The sequence below is a fragment of the Carcharodon carcharias genome, chromosome 17, assembly GCF_017639515.1.
Source record: "Carcharodon carcharias isolate sCarCar2 chromosome 17, sCarCar2.pri, whole genome shotgun sequence".
Lineage (NCBI taxonomy): Eukaryota > Metazoa > Chordata > Chondrichthyes > Lamniformes > Lamnidae > Carcharodon > Carcharodon carcharias.
Window position 1 is genome coordinate 83,251,990 of NC_054483.1, and position 15,265 is coordinate 83,267,254.

A 15,265-nucleotide genomic window follows, 5' to 3' on the forward strand; every position below is an offset into this window, starting at 1 on the left:
TAAAAAAAAATAAGCTGAAGAGACTAGAGAGTTTGGATTTCATTAGACTTTGACTTTGGATAGTTAAATCTTAAACCCACAGTGATTTTTATTTTGCTGGGTAAACTGAAATGTTACAATAACAATAAGTGTCTTTGTGTTTACAAATAAATTTTCAGGCTTGCAGTGGGAACAAACAAGAAAGGTACTTTAAGAGTTTACAGTGATTTGATTTATGTCTTATTAGGGCTCATCTCTTATAGATTTTCAAGAGACCCCAATGTAATATTGATACAGGCTTTGTCTAAGTTCTGCTATTGTCTGAGGAAAGTAGTTTGTAATGCAGTTACCCAACTGAGCCCAGTGACATTATGAAGTGGTCTCATTGCAGTTTTGGAACATTAACTATGGCATTTGATTAAATGAAATTGTGCATTAATGAATACATTTGAGTGGAATACAACAGCTGTGTACAGCAGTATGTTAAAAGTGTGATGTTTTCTCCTGTGCTAATTCAGTTGGCAGTGAACATTTGTATATACTGATCTTGGCAGAATTCCGAAGTATTTTCTAAAATCAGAAAATTAATAAAACCATCATTTCTGATGGCAAAATGCCACTGTTCTAATTAAACATTGTCTTCTTACAGGGCATTTTTCCTGCTTCATATATTCAGCTCAAGGAAGCAACAGTTGAAGGCAAAGGGTGAGCTATTTAATCCAAGTATTTTTGTATCCTTAGAATTGTCTCGCTTTTTAATTATAAACTTGCATTACACAGCAACGTTGTTCTCACTCACTACACTTAACACCTACTTCCTACAGTTGTGGTCATGTCTGATGTCTTCCTAGCTACAAAAAACGAAGTGGGTCATTACAGGACATATTTTTTGTGAATAAGATAATTGAGCTATCTTTGTACAAATTAGGTGGAACTTGAGTATAACAGTCATTCTACAATAACAGAGCAGATATAAACTACTTTTAAAAAGAGTTGGTATATATAACAAACTGTTACTCTTTGGAAAATGAATATAAATTTAGAGTGGCTGCAATAAAGCGAAGTGGGAACGTAAGGAACATATCTTTTTACTTCTGTTGGACTGTTTTAAAGAACATATCTTTTTATTTTCTGTTGGACTATGGATTAAAATTACAATGGCTGCAGGTTGAAAGATATATCCACTGGAACAGGATGAGAGATATACACAATATTGCAGTCCTGCAATAGAGTATGTCATGAAAGACAGGATGGTGCCAGAAAGGAGTCCTGGACCAAGGGAGCTGCCTGGCAACAACATTTTAATTGGATCCTTGCCAGGTGCCCAGGTTTGTGTGAGAGCAGTGCAGCAGAATAGCTCCTAGACTGAAAGGAAGAAGACCTAAAACCTCTTTCTCTTATGTGTGGATGATTCCAATAATTCCACAATAATAGCTAGCTGGCTTTTTCTTCTCATATCTCTATAACCTTTCTCTCTGAAAACCCCTGTCAAGAGTAAAAGGGGAAAATCACTGTTTGGGACATTGAAAGGCAAGTGCTCAACCAGTGAACTAAATGTTGAAAGTGCTGGAAAACTACCTTTGAATTGAAAAGAATTTGGAAGACATCGATCAAAATCAACCCGTTGAGTTCTGTACTCCGTAATTGGTGCTATTGAACTGTTTTATCCCACCCTTAAAATCCATGTTTTTGTGTGTCTTGCATGTGTGTTTATAGGGATTTAAGAAGGGGTAGAGTTTAGGTTATGGATCTAGAAATCAGCAGTTCATATTTCTTTTGCCACTGATTAATGACAGTTTGTTCAATAAACAGCTTACTTATTAAGTTTGCAAAACTGGTGCTCATATTCTGTTAACCTAAATTAAACAGTTGGGTGGAATTGGGGCAATCTGGTGGCTTGATTAAACTTTTTCACATTTGTCATGGCTTGGGGAACAGCGGGACTTGATATTACAGCGCACAATCCCCAGTGAGTCATGACAGGAGGTCACGGTATTTAAATACACTTTATTTGAGTACAAGAATAAAGTCGTCTTGCCACAATTGTGCAGGATTTTGGTGAGACCATATCTGCAGTTTAGGTCTCCACATTTAAAGGATATACTTGCATTGAAGGCAGTACTGTGAAGGTTCACTAGATTGGTCCCTGGGATGAGAGGGTTGTCATTTGATGAAAGGCTAAGTAAATTGGGCTTATATTCTCTGGAGTTCAGAAGAATGAGGTGTGAGCTCATTGAAACCTACAAAATTCTGGGGGGAACTTGATAGGGTGGATGCTGAGAGATTGTTTCTACCAGTTGGAGAGTTTAAAACATGGGAGTATAGTCTCTGGATACTTCAATCAAAGGGTAGTGAACCATTGCAATTCTCCCCAGCATTGTGGATCTCCATTATTGAATATATTTAAGGATGAAATAGATTTTTGGTGTTTGAGGGAATTAAGGGGTATGGGGAACGGGCAGGAAAACGGCGTTGAAGCCGAAGATCAGCCATGATTGTGTTGAATGACAGAGCAGGCTCTCCAAGCCATATGGTCTACTGCTGCTATTTCTTGTGTTCTTCAGATATCCTGATGGTTCTTGAGTTTATCCACAGGCTCGCTAAACCTTGCAGATCTGATAGTTGTGTATTGTTTTGGATGTTTTGTTAGAGAAAGGACATGGCAACAATGGGTACATACAACCTAGATTCACCAGGTTGGTGCTACAGATAGAGAACTAGTTATAGGGAATTTGAGATACTAGGCCTTGTTACATTTGATTGAAGAAGACCAACAGTGGGACTAGTTTTGGATTGCTCTAGCAAGGAGCAGGGAAAGACATGGTGGGCCAATTGGTGGTTTGTTGTGCTGTTAGCATCTGTAACTATAAAACCTACTGTGTTGGATTACTGACATGGGTGTAGAAAGAGTGAACTGATCCTTTTTCCCCACATTTAATACTCATCATCAGCTGAAAGAGGAAAAGTATGTTTTGATTTAAACCAAACAAAATTGGGGCTGGGGGAGAATATGGTGATTCCATTAGCATGCTGTTATTTCATTTCTGGAACCTGGATTTGAATTCAACCCAGATTTGATTGCTTGAACTTTTTTACTAGTTATGAGTACTAATTTAAATAATTTTAGGCAGTTTCAACTCATCAGATCCACAGTGTAGAATTGCCTTGCAAATCATGATCTTTTTTAAGCTATGGTGTGAAGAATGAAAATATCACACCGCTGCAACATTGGGTGCTCTTTTGAAGTTTGGATGGATTTGGAAGAATTTTACTCTACTATTAATTCATATGGTCCATGAATTTAGAATGTTTGATTGCTAGGTGACTGAAATGGGGAAAGTACTACTTTTTCAATGCAGTTTTGAGTTCACCCATGTTGTGTAATGGGCCCTTTTTGCTCCTTTGCATCCTTCAGCAGCACCAAAGAAATATTTCCATCTGGTAACGCTTGATTGGGGGGAAAAAATGCAAAAATTCATAATGAAACACTTTTGCTAATTGCTAATTAGTTTATTGAAAAATTTATCATGGTGCCGAATTGTGATGGCGATACAAATAAAGTAAGTAATCATAATTCATAACATAGTTATAGACTAACATTAAAATAAAGTATAAAATAATGATGGACGCATGACCCAAGATGGGTGTTGGGACCCTGCGGAAATACCAACGTGCTGACCTCTCTGAGAATTGTCTGGGAAGTTTGAACATCTGATGGGGATTTCCCCTGCTTCCCAAGACTGTCTGTGATTGTCTCCAGTTCTTCACTAGAGTTGGAGACTTTGGACAGTTCAGTGGCACTTGCCTAAATAGGAAATGACAGGAAAATGCTAGTCTAACTTCTGGGTAACTACAGAACTGCCCCCCCCCCCCCCCCCCCCCCAAACCACACCCACCCACACCCACCCCATCCCCGATTACTACAAAACTGACACCTGCTGCCCGCACTCCCCCCCCCCCCCCCCCCCCCCCCCCCCCCCCCCCCAAATCACTCTCATTGACCCCCGACCCCATCAACGATATCTCCTTACCCCCACCCAACTATCCCTCCAGCCACCTGACTACCTCCCCCTGCCCCAACTTGACCTGACTACTTTTCTGACTTGACTGCTGACCTACCCACTCCATCCACCCACATTCACACTGGATATTTAAGCAGCTTGTGCTGTAAAAAGTGGGTGTGTCTTATCTCCCCCTCGATGCTCCAGAGCTGTGATGGAGTTCTCCGAGGGACACTGTGTTCCACATTTCTGGAGAAGCCAGCCTTGTCAAGAAATGCAGAGCAACACCAAGATGTGAAAAGGTTCGAGTGGAGTGGCAATCTGACGATGATTGCTGCTCCATGGAAGATCCAAGCCAATAAAATATTTGCACAATGATGAGCATTTCGGTGTACAAAGAATTGTAATATGTTGAAAAATAAAATTCTCCTTAATTTATAGAATAAAAATTAAACGTCTACTGCACTCTGCATTTTCTATTAAAATCTGTAGATCATATGTCATCAGCTTGTTTGTTACTCAGACTCAAAGCTTCATTTTTAATGTACTTATATAATGCATAAAGTACTGCTAAATTGATGTGAAAATGTCTGTAAAATTATCTTGCAAACAGCAGAGATATCATTGGTTTAGTCATGTTGTGACTTTGAAATTAGAATTTAGCTTTATCCTTTGCAGGAGGTTTGTTCTGACTTCCAGAGCCTTTGAGGATTATTGCTATAATTAAATTGTGACAATTGTTACTATATAATGCTTAATAATGCTTTCAGAATGGAGCTTTTAGATTTGTTCTCTAGATTAAAAATTTTTAAGCACTAAATATTGGTGCAGTTTGGGGAGAATCTGGATGCTGACAAATGTTCTCAGGGGGCTTTATAGTATTATACTTAGCTATTCCATAATGTCTGCTTTTATGAAACTTTGCAACTTGTAATTTGTACTGTGTTGCCTCTGAGAGGCAAACACCTAAGGGGAAAAATCAGAAATTTTACTTTTTGACATTTGAAATTTTGATAGTCTGAGTGTCACTGAGATGGGTTGTGTTCTGCAATTAGATTGAAGAATCTCTGTGCATGTCTTACAGCTGCAATCATTTCTACTTGGAATTTCTTATTCTGAACATTGCTAGTTATGATTCATTGGCCCAAATCTTCCTATATGGGGAGAAGCCACCAATGAAACTAAGCTTTTAAACTGCTGATGCACATCGGAACCCTGAGGAAGTCCCAACGTGGGCACCTCTGAGAAAAACATGGCAAGTATTCGCTTTTCTGAGTCCCTGGTTCCTGTCCAGCTGATGGCTGAAGAGTTAGCATTGTCGGGGAATGTGGGGGTCGGGGGATGGAGATGTTGAAGGTGGAAATGTGTTGATCGTTTTCATGAGGCAGAGGGTTGACTTTGTCAGGGGGTGGTGAACATTTTCAGAGGGTTGAGCATTGTTGGAGGGGTGTGCTGTGAGGGAGGTGGGTGAATACTGTTGGGAGAGTGAGAGGGGATTAGCATTGCCAATGAGGGGAGGTTGTGCAGTGTTGGGGTTGAAGGCTCCATTTAAACCAATATAAGTCAATGAACTGAAGACAGACCTTAAGGGGCATGTCTTCAGTTTGTGATGAGAAAAGGGACCATGGCTGTGCTGGAATTATGCTCGACGATTGGCAGCCCGACAATGTTTGTCCCTGCTGGAGCTGGGACCAGGAGTTGCAAAGGCTCTATTGTAACTGGGCTGATTAAGTCGCAGTCGCTGTCGAGTATTCACTATCCGAAGCTGACCAGAAGGTTTGGGCCATTGGAATTTCAAAGCAAGTCTCTGTGGACTTCATCCAAGAATTTGACTTTCAGCTTTCTGTAAGGATCTTACAACTAATCTGTACAAGATCCTTGGTCAAAGCTGCTGAAATAATGCAGCCAATAACATCGAACTGTTGGAGGATGCCTTTCTTTATGATTAGGTACTCTATCCATTTTTCATACTCCGTAAGGTTTGTGAAACATTGAGGTCAAGCACTCATAAATCTATTAAGTAGAAAGTATTTGCAATGATATTTGAGCACTTAAATCAATACCTACAACCACAATGAACGACGTTGATTGGGAAATCAATGTGTTATGGTTCTGAGCTCAGTATTCAGGTTGATTAAATTTTCAAATCTAAATTTGAGGTACAGTTCGCTACACCTGTACCTTTCTCTAATCCTCATTATCTGACAATATGTAGCTCTTTACATTACGCAGTGATATAGTGAAAAACAGCTCTGTATAATGTTACAATCCCTATAGAGGCTGATAATTTTTTAAGAGATGAATTTCCCAAATGATCAGTGGAAGTAACTAAAGGACAATATTTCACATTTTAAGACTTTTATTGTAACAAACAAGCTAAAATCAACAGAAATCAAACATTATTTAACAGGCAACTAATACATCAAACTAAAGAAAAGGTACTTTTGCGACAACTAACCCAATCAAGATGCTTCTTATAGCTCCTTTCACTGTACACGCCACCTTTGCCAGCCATATAGTGTTCCACTTAGCCTGAGTATTTCAGAACTGACTTCCACCTGCAAGGCCCATCTCGGCAACTCATTACTCCTTAAATCTCCAAAAGACCCATCTGCTTTATCATCATCCTTTTGAATACAGAACCAGCTCTTGCCATCAGCCTGCTCGTTTGTTAATACAAATTTCACAGCAGTAGGTGTATTCTCTCTCTCTCTCTCTCTCTCTCTTGCGCATGACACATCAGAACCAGCATTTGGTCCAGCCTGAGTGTCCAAACAGTAGAACCGACCAACAAGCTTTGCAGTTGCTCTGTCCCTTCTTTCGGGAATTTAATACTGTTTGATCGTGTGCATTTAATTAATCCTAGCTTGACTTTGTTATCAACTTGAAATACAGCCAGCCTTTCTAATACCGTCTCTTTTTATAACTAATTAAATATTTTAAGATGTTACAGTTTACGAGTAATTCGACTGTACTTGACAAAGATTAAAGGTTTACTGCAATCTCAAATCACTTGCAACATCCTGCTGTTAGTTTGATTAACTCTTTCTTTACATAACTGACAGCTATAGTTAAGTATTTGATATACAGCGAGTCTAATAATGCCTCCAGTGTGGTTACAAAAGGACTTGCAAGATCTTGTTGAAATTAGTTTCCACTATTATGGGCATACAGTCTGATCAGATGACAACTTTGACATGAAGAGATCCTGCTTGGCATCCCAATCCAGATTTTCCAGATTGGTGTACACCTTGACACTGACTGAGAACCATATAGCAATGCAGAATTTTTAAAAGTTCAAATTGGGCTTCCAATCTGCATGGCAGTAAGCTCAATACAGAGAAGGCTGAAAACTTCACACATGTAGCACCTCTGCTCATGTCTTTTTAGACTTTTGCTCAAAAGTAAATCAAAGTGCAAGTCTATGACCCATGTGGGAGTACCATCACTGCAAGGAATACAATTCAAGGACAAGTCTCACCAACACCTCAGAACAATTAGGATGAGCAAGTAAATCCAATCTTGCCAGTGTTACCTATGTCCCAAGCACAAATAAAATAAAATAAATTAATATTGAGATAAATGATGCTATCTTGAAATTGAGATGTATTGCATATAATAAAGTCATAGCACATGGTATGTTGTAATAAACTCTAAACTAAGGTTGGGAAGCTTATAATAGGTAAAATTAACAGCCCTTGTTATTAATACCCTTTCAAATTTGGAAAATGAAAGTAAATGCGGACTGGGATAAGTTTTCTTTCTCCGGATGAAAAGTTTCAATGTACAGTTCGTTTCATAAACCTAAACTGAGTCCAAAACAACCATGTGTCCATAATTTATTTGTTGGGTGGGTATTATACCTCATAGAGCCATATTGATAATTTGAGACCATAAGACAAAGGGACAGAAATTAGGCCATTCGGCCCATTGAGTCTGCTCCACCATTCAATCATGGCTGATAAGTTTTTCAACCCCATTCTCCCGCCTTCTCCCTGTAACCTTTGATCCCCTTACCAATCAAGAACCTATCTATCTCGGTCTTAAATACACTCAGTGACCTGGCCTCCACAGCCTTTTGTGGCAATGAATTCCATAGATTCACCACTCTCTGGCTAAAGAAGTTTCTCCTCATCTCTGTTTTAAAAGGTCTTCCCTTTACTCTGAGGCTGTGCCCTTGGGTCCTAGTCTCTCCTAATGGAAACATCTTCCCCATGTCCACTCTATATTCAGTATTCTAAGTTTCAATCAGATCCCCCCCTCATCCTTCTAAACTCCATTGAGTATAGACCCAGAACCCTCAAACGTTCCTCATATGTTAAGCCTTTCTTTTCTGGGATCATTCTCGTGAACCTCTGGACCCTCTCCAGGGCCAGAACATCCTTCCTGAGCTACGGGGCCCAAAATTGCTCACAATATTCTAAATGTGGTCCGACCAGAGCCTTATAAAGCCTCAGCAGCACATCCCTGCTTTTATATTCTAGTTCTCTCAAAATAAATGCCAACATTGCATTTGCCTTCCTAACTACTGACTCAACCTGCAAGTTAACCTTAAGAGAATCCTGGACTAGGATTCCCAAGTCCCTTTGCACTCCAGATTTCTGAATTCTCTCCCCATCTAGAAAATAGTCTATGCGTCTTCTTCCTACCAAAGTGCATGACCTCTCACTTGCGCATGTTGTATTCCATCTGCCACTTCTTTGCCCATTCTCCTAACCTGTCCAAATCCTTCTGCAGCCTCCCTGCCTCCTCAATACTACCTGTCCCTTCACCTACCTTTGTATCATCTGCAAACTTAGCCAGGATGCCCTCAGTTCCTTCATCTAGATCATTAATGTATAAAGTGAAAAGTTGTGGTCCCAACACTGACCCCTGCGGATCTCCACTAGTTCACCATCCTGTGAAGGACCCCCTTATCCCTCCTGCCTTTACAACTCCTGCCAGACAGCCAATCTTCTATCCATGCTACTACCTTGCCTCTAACACCATGGGCTCTTATCTTACTGAGCAGCCTCCTGTGCAGCACCTTGTCAAAGGCCTTCTGGAAGTCCAAGTAGATAACATCCATTGGCTCTCCTTTTTCTAACCTACTTGTTACCTTCTCAAAGAATTCTAACAGATTTGTCAGGCATGACCTCCCCTTGATGAAACCATGCTGACTTTGCCTGATTTTACCATGCACTTCCAAGTATTCTGAAATCTCATCCTTAATAATGGACTCTAAAATCTTACAACGACCGAGGTCAGGCTAATCGGCCTGTAATTTTGAGAGATAGTTCACCGCATTGTGAATTGTGCAGATTCATCAGCATGATGCCAGAACTGAAAGGTCCAAAGTTAAACTGACCCTTAAGATAGTTGGGATGATTTTCCTCTACAGATTACTTCACAGGCAGTTAGAATTTAGGATAGTAGATGGGTGGACATTTGAGAGTGTAGGGTGGCACAGAGTACAGGAGTATGGGGCATCTACTCTCAAGCAGGTACTTGGCATGGGAGACTGCAGGAAATGACAACGCCTGGAAGGAATGCTTTTCAGACTGTGTCACTAATAGACTAGGAACTGCACAGGAGGAAACAGCAAAGAGCAGAATTGAAGTTCTAGGAGATTCCATTGTCGGGGGACAGAGGAATTTTGGTAACCGTCATTGTGAGTCCTGCATGGTGTTTCCTCCCTGATGCCAGGGTAAAGGGTATCATGGAGAGTGTAGAGCATTCTGCAGGGGTCGGGAATGAGTCACTACAAGGACTGCAGTGGTTCAAGAAAGCAGCTGACCACCACCTCCTCAAGGGCAACTAGGGATGTACAATAAATGCTGGCCCAGTCAGCGAAGCCCACATCCTGTGAATGAATTAAAAAAGAGTAGAAAGGAGAAATAAGGTGCATAAAGTGAGAGTATTTGACAGTAGGAGAAGTATATCATATTAGACAGGGGAGGACGAAAAGACTATGAGGAATACAAAGACCGGTTTACAATGCGTATTATGATCCCTGTGGGGACTGATAACTTAGATATGAATTTCCCAGTGATGGAAGCAAAGAATCGCACAAGATTTCATGTTTTAAGACTTTTACTGTAACAAACTAAAATCAATATTGATTAAATAATACATAGTAAGAAATTACTACATTAAACTACAGAAGAGGTATTTTCCCCATTAACAAATTAATATAACCGAAATCCCAGGCCACATTTATACTTTACACCACACGCTCTGTAATCTTCTGATAAAGTCCCAAATTCTTCCTGGTGATTCAACAGGCTCTCTTCTCCCTGCCCCACTGGAAGAGTCTTCCAGTGATCTTTTAAAGGTATCTTTACTCAATCCACCTGAGTATAATTGGATTGACTTTCAGCAACAAAGCACACTCTGACGACTCCGCAGGTCCCATCTCTTTGAACAGGGATTCGATTCTCACTAGCGTTCTGTTTGGTGGTTAACACAAAAACACACTCTCCCTCTGCTTGGCATAGCAGCTGCTGCTTTTGGTTTCCTTCTCCAGGTCTCTCTATCTGGCTGAGAGTCTGTGATGGGCAAGACCTGCTTGCCCCTCTTTTGTCTCAAGGTGTGAAAACTAACACTTAAATTTCTTCTGAGTTTCAACCAGGGCCCAATGGCAACCAGATCACAGGCCTGGCCTGTCCCTGGACAGATCTCAGTACAATTGCATAACCTCCATTCTAAGACATTCTGTTTTACCTTAAATTAACAGAAGCAGTTTAAAATATAACCACCCTATAAAGTCTTGCATTCGTAACCAAGTGTTGTAAATAAGATTGATGAGCTACAAGCACAAATAGCCATGTGGGAATTTGATGGAATGGCAATAACAGAAACGTGGCTTAAAAATGGTGAGGATTGGGTGCTTAAAGTTCCAGGACATGGTGTTCAAAAAAGATAGGAAAAAAGGGAGGTGGAGTGGCAGTACTGATTAGGGAATACGTTATATGGATGGAAAGAGAGGATTTCCCTGAGGGGGCAAGGACAGAATCCATTTTGTTAGAGTTGAGAAGCAAAAGGATATGATCATGCTACTGGGGATATTCTATAGAGTTCCAGATAATGAGAGGGGGTAGAGGAGCAAATCTGCAGGGAAATGACAGATGGGCAAGAACTAGAGTGGTGATATTGGGGAACTTTAATCACCCAAATATCAATTGGGTTGTGTTAAAGGGTAAGGAGGAGATGGGGGGTGGGATTTATGCAATGTGTTCTGCAGAACTTTCTTATCAGCATGTTCATAGTCCAAGTCTAAAGGATGCGTAGCTGGGGAACAAGGTGGATCAAATGGACCAAGTGTTGGTAGGTGAGAGTGATCATCGTATCATAAGGTTTAGACTAGTAATGCAAAAGAGCAAGGAGCAATCTAAAGCAGAATGTCTAAATTGAACAAGGGTTAATTGCAATGGGTTGAGAAGGGATCTAACCAGGCTAAAATTGAACCAAGACCGACAAAAAAAAAACTGTAATAGAACAATGGGTGATCTTTAAAGAACAGATGCTTCATGTACCGGCTAGGTACATTCCAACAAGGGGAACCAAAGCAAGGGCTCCTTGGAATATGAGGAAGCTAAAGAATATGATGAAACAAAACATGTCAGGTGAATTTTTCAAGATAGCCAGGTGAGATACGATCTGTTGAGAGGGGAAGTGAAGAGGAAAATGAGACTGGCAAAGAGAATATGAGAATAGAATGGCAGTCAACATAAAAGAAAACTCAAAAATTTACTATTGGCATGTAAATAATAAGTGGGTAGTGAGAGGTGGACCTCTATTAGGGAGAAAGGGGGTGATATATGCTTAGAGGTGCAGGGCAAGATTAGAATATTTAATGATTACTTTGTATTGGTGTTTACTAAGGAAGAGGAACCTGACGGTAGAAATGGAGATGGTAGAGGTAATGGGGTGAAAATTGAGAGGCTTGCTGTGCTTAGAGCGGATAAATGACCTGGTCTGAATGGCTTGCATCGCAATTTGCTAAAGGAAGTTACGGGTGATGATGTTGGGAGGGCGTACCATAATCTTCCAATTTTCCCTAGATATGTGGAGGTGCCAGAGGATCAGACTTGGAAAACTTTCCTCACCTAGTGATGTTTAAGGCAGACAAAACACATGGTTACATCTGGTTTCTGTAGCTTGTTTTCCTGGAATATGTTTCTGCTTGAAGCCAGAGGCTATAGCTTGAGGGGCACCACTCTTCAGTGTCACAAAAGTATAATAATTTTTATAATATTATTGTGATTTATTGTAAAAGTAGATTGAGTGTGTGTGTGAGAGAGAAAGATTTAATTGAATTGGAGACAGCTGGTCTGGAGGCTTCGATTCATCAAAAGAAGGTAGATTTGCTAAATTAGTAAATATGAATGAAGTTTTAGAATGTGAGGTGAGGAGAATTTGCATTTTTAGATAAATCAGGTTAGTTTGAATTTCAGAGATGGTAGGATGTTTCACCTAGCCAAAGAAGCTAAGCAATGTTTGTTTATTTTTCCCAAAGGTTATCAACAATATTAGCACCATGCAATGATTTATATTATGAGAAGAATGAAGTTCCAAAGACATCTGGGAACAATGGAATTTGCATTAAAAGGGAGAAACATGTATAAAGGAGATTGAGATTATGTGTTAGGGGGGGTATTGCAAGATCTACCAGAAATATGAAAAGCTTCCAGTATTTGTACATTAAGCTGCTGTCTACAGAAACTGAAGCTGGGAAGAACTGCTTTGAATTCTATTGTCCAGGGTATTGTGTTGACTTGCCTGGATCTGTTTAAATCCTTTTTTACTATTGCCTTGACAGGGGTATAATTAGAAGCCAGATTAATTAGGGTTTTTAGGAGTTATTATGTAGTAATTTGTAGACCTATGTATGTTCTTGAAATCTGTTCTTTTGTTAATAAATATTTAATTTAGTTTCCTAAAAAATCTCAAGTCTTGGTGGGCTTGTTGAATTCAGGGCATGCATCTCAAAAAAAAAATATGGATTCGCCTGGCACACATCATCTGCTGCATCATAACATCAAACAAGACTGACTAGGAGTGTCTTCCGCTCTTAGCGACTGCCGTAGAGTGTGTTGTAAGGGTTTACAGGTAATCAACTTGTTTGACTATGTTATGAATGCACCTTCTGTGGTCATCAAGTCCTGGAGTGGGACTTGAACCTGGAGCTTCTGACTCAGCTGTAAAGCACTACCCCCTCTGCTGCAAGACCTCCCTGACAGAGGATTGGAGAGTGGCAAATGTGACAGCCTAAGTGAAGAAATGGCATAAGGACAGTGCTAGTAACTACAAGCCAGTTAGTTTAACATCAGTGGTGGGTAAGGTTTAAGAAACAATAATCGGGGGAAAATATCAACAGGCATTTGGAGAGGTTTGAATTAATTCAGGATAGCTAGCATAGATTTGTAAAAGGCAGATCGTGCTTGACGATTGAATTTTTTGATGAAGTAACAGAAAAGGTTTATGAAGGGTAAGCAATGAATGTTCTCTGTATGGATTATTATAAGATTAATAAGGAGGGAAAAATTAAGAGTATAAGAGAAAGCTAGCTAGTAATATAAGGATGGATAGTAAGAGTTTCTATAGATGAATAAGAAAAGAGTTAACAAAGTGAGGATTGGCCCTATAGAGAGTGCGCCTGTGGAATTGATCATGGAAAGTAGGGAGATGAAGGATGAATTAAACAGGTAAATTTGCTCCTGTCTTCACTATAGAGGACACAAATAACATCCTGGAAATAGTTGCAAATCAAGAAATGGAAGGGAGGGAGGAACTCGGAGAAAATTACAATCACCAGGGAAGTGGTATTGAGCAAATTGTTGGGGCTGTGGGCTGACAAACCCCCAGGTTCAGATGGACTTCAATGTAAGGTCTTGAAAGAAGTGGCTGGTGACATAATTGATGCACTGGTTTTAATTTTTCAAAATTCCCTAGATTTGGGGAAGGTTCCATTAGATTGGAAAATATAACTCCCTTATTTAAAAAGACAGGGAGACAGAAAGCAGGAAAATATAGGCCAGTTAGCCTAACATCTGTCATAGGGAAAATGTTAGAAGCTATTATTAAAGATATTATAGCAGGGCACTTAGAAAAATTCAAGACAATCAGTCAGAGTTAACATGGTTTTGTGAAAGGGAAATCGTGTTTACCCAATTTATTGGAGTTCTTTGAAGGAGTCACTTGTGCTGCGGATAAAGGAGAACCAGTGGATGTACTTACTTAGATTATCAGAAGGCTTTTGATGAAGTGACACATCGAACGTTATTGCAAAAAATAAAAGCTCACGGTGTAGGGGGTAACGTTTTGGCATAGATAGAAGATTCACTCGCTAACAGGAAGCAGAGAGTTGGCATAAATGGGTCTTTTTCTGGTTGGCAGTTTATGATGACTGGTGTGCCACAAGGATCAGTGCTAGGGCCTTAACTTTTTACAATTTATATGTGACTTGGATAAAGGGACCAAAGGAGTGGTTGCTACATTTGCTGACGACACAAAGATAGGTAGGATAATAAATTGTGAAGAGGACATAAGGAAGCTACAAAGTGACATAGGTTAATTGAGTGGGCAAAGATCTGGCAAATGGAGTATATTGTGGGCAAATGTGAAATCATTCATTTTGGCAGGAAGAATAAAAAAGAAGCTTATTATCTAAATGATGAGAGATTGCAGAGCTCTGAGATTCGGAGGGATCTGGGTGTCTTAGTGCATGAATCACAAAAGGTTAGTATGCAGGTACTTAGGAAAGCTAATAGAATGTTATTGTGAGGGGAATTGATTACAAAAATAGAGAGGTTATGCTTCAGTTGTACATGGCATTGGTGAGATCACATCTGGAGTATTGTGAACAGTAATGGTCTGCTTATTTAAAGAAGGGTGTAAATGCGTTACAAGCAGCTGAGAGAAGGTTTACTAGACTAATATCACGAATGGGCGGGTTGTTTTGTGAGGAAAGGCTGGACAGGTTAGCTTGTATTCACTGGAATTTAGAAGAGTAAGAGGCGACTTGATTGAAACCTTTAAGATCCTGAGGGGTCTTGATAGGGTGGATGTGGTGAGGATGTTTTCTCATGTGAGAGAATCTAGAACTAGGGGTCACTGTTTAAAAATAAGAATTCACTCATTAAAGACAGAGATGAGGAGAAATATTTTCTGAGGGTTGAGAGTCTTTGGAACTCTGTTCCTCAAAAGGCAGTGGAAGCAGAGTCTTTGAATATTTTTTAAGACACAGCTAGGTGGATTTTTGATTAACAAGGGGGTCAAAGGTTATCAGGGGTAGGCAGGTATGT

General features: G+C 40.0%; 1 protein-coding gene across 1 annotated transcript in view; it reads left to right on the forward strand.

Annotated features, from left to right (window-relative positions):
• Nucleotides 1-15,265, forward strand: part of dock1 (dedicator of cytokinesis 1) — a 693,250-nt gene that overhangs the window by 67,730 nt on the left and 610,255 nt on the right. The window contains exon 4 of the mRNA XM_041210280.1: nucleotides 629-684. Within this exon, the coding sequence (XP_041066214.1) occupies nucleotides 629-684 (56 nt within the window). The remainder of the gene's footprint in view (nucleotides 1-628; nucleotides 685-15,265) is intronic.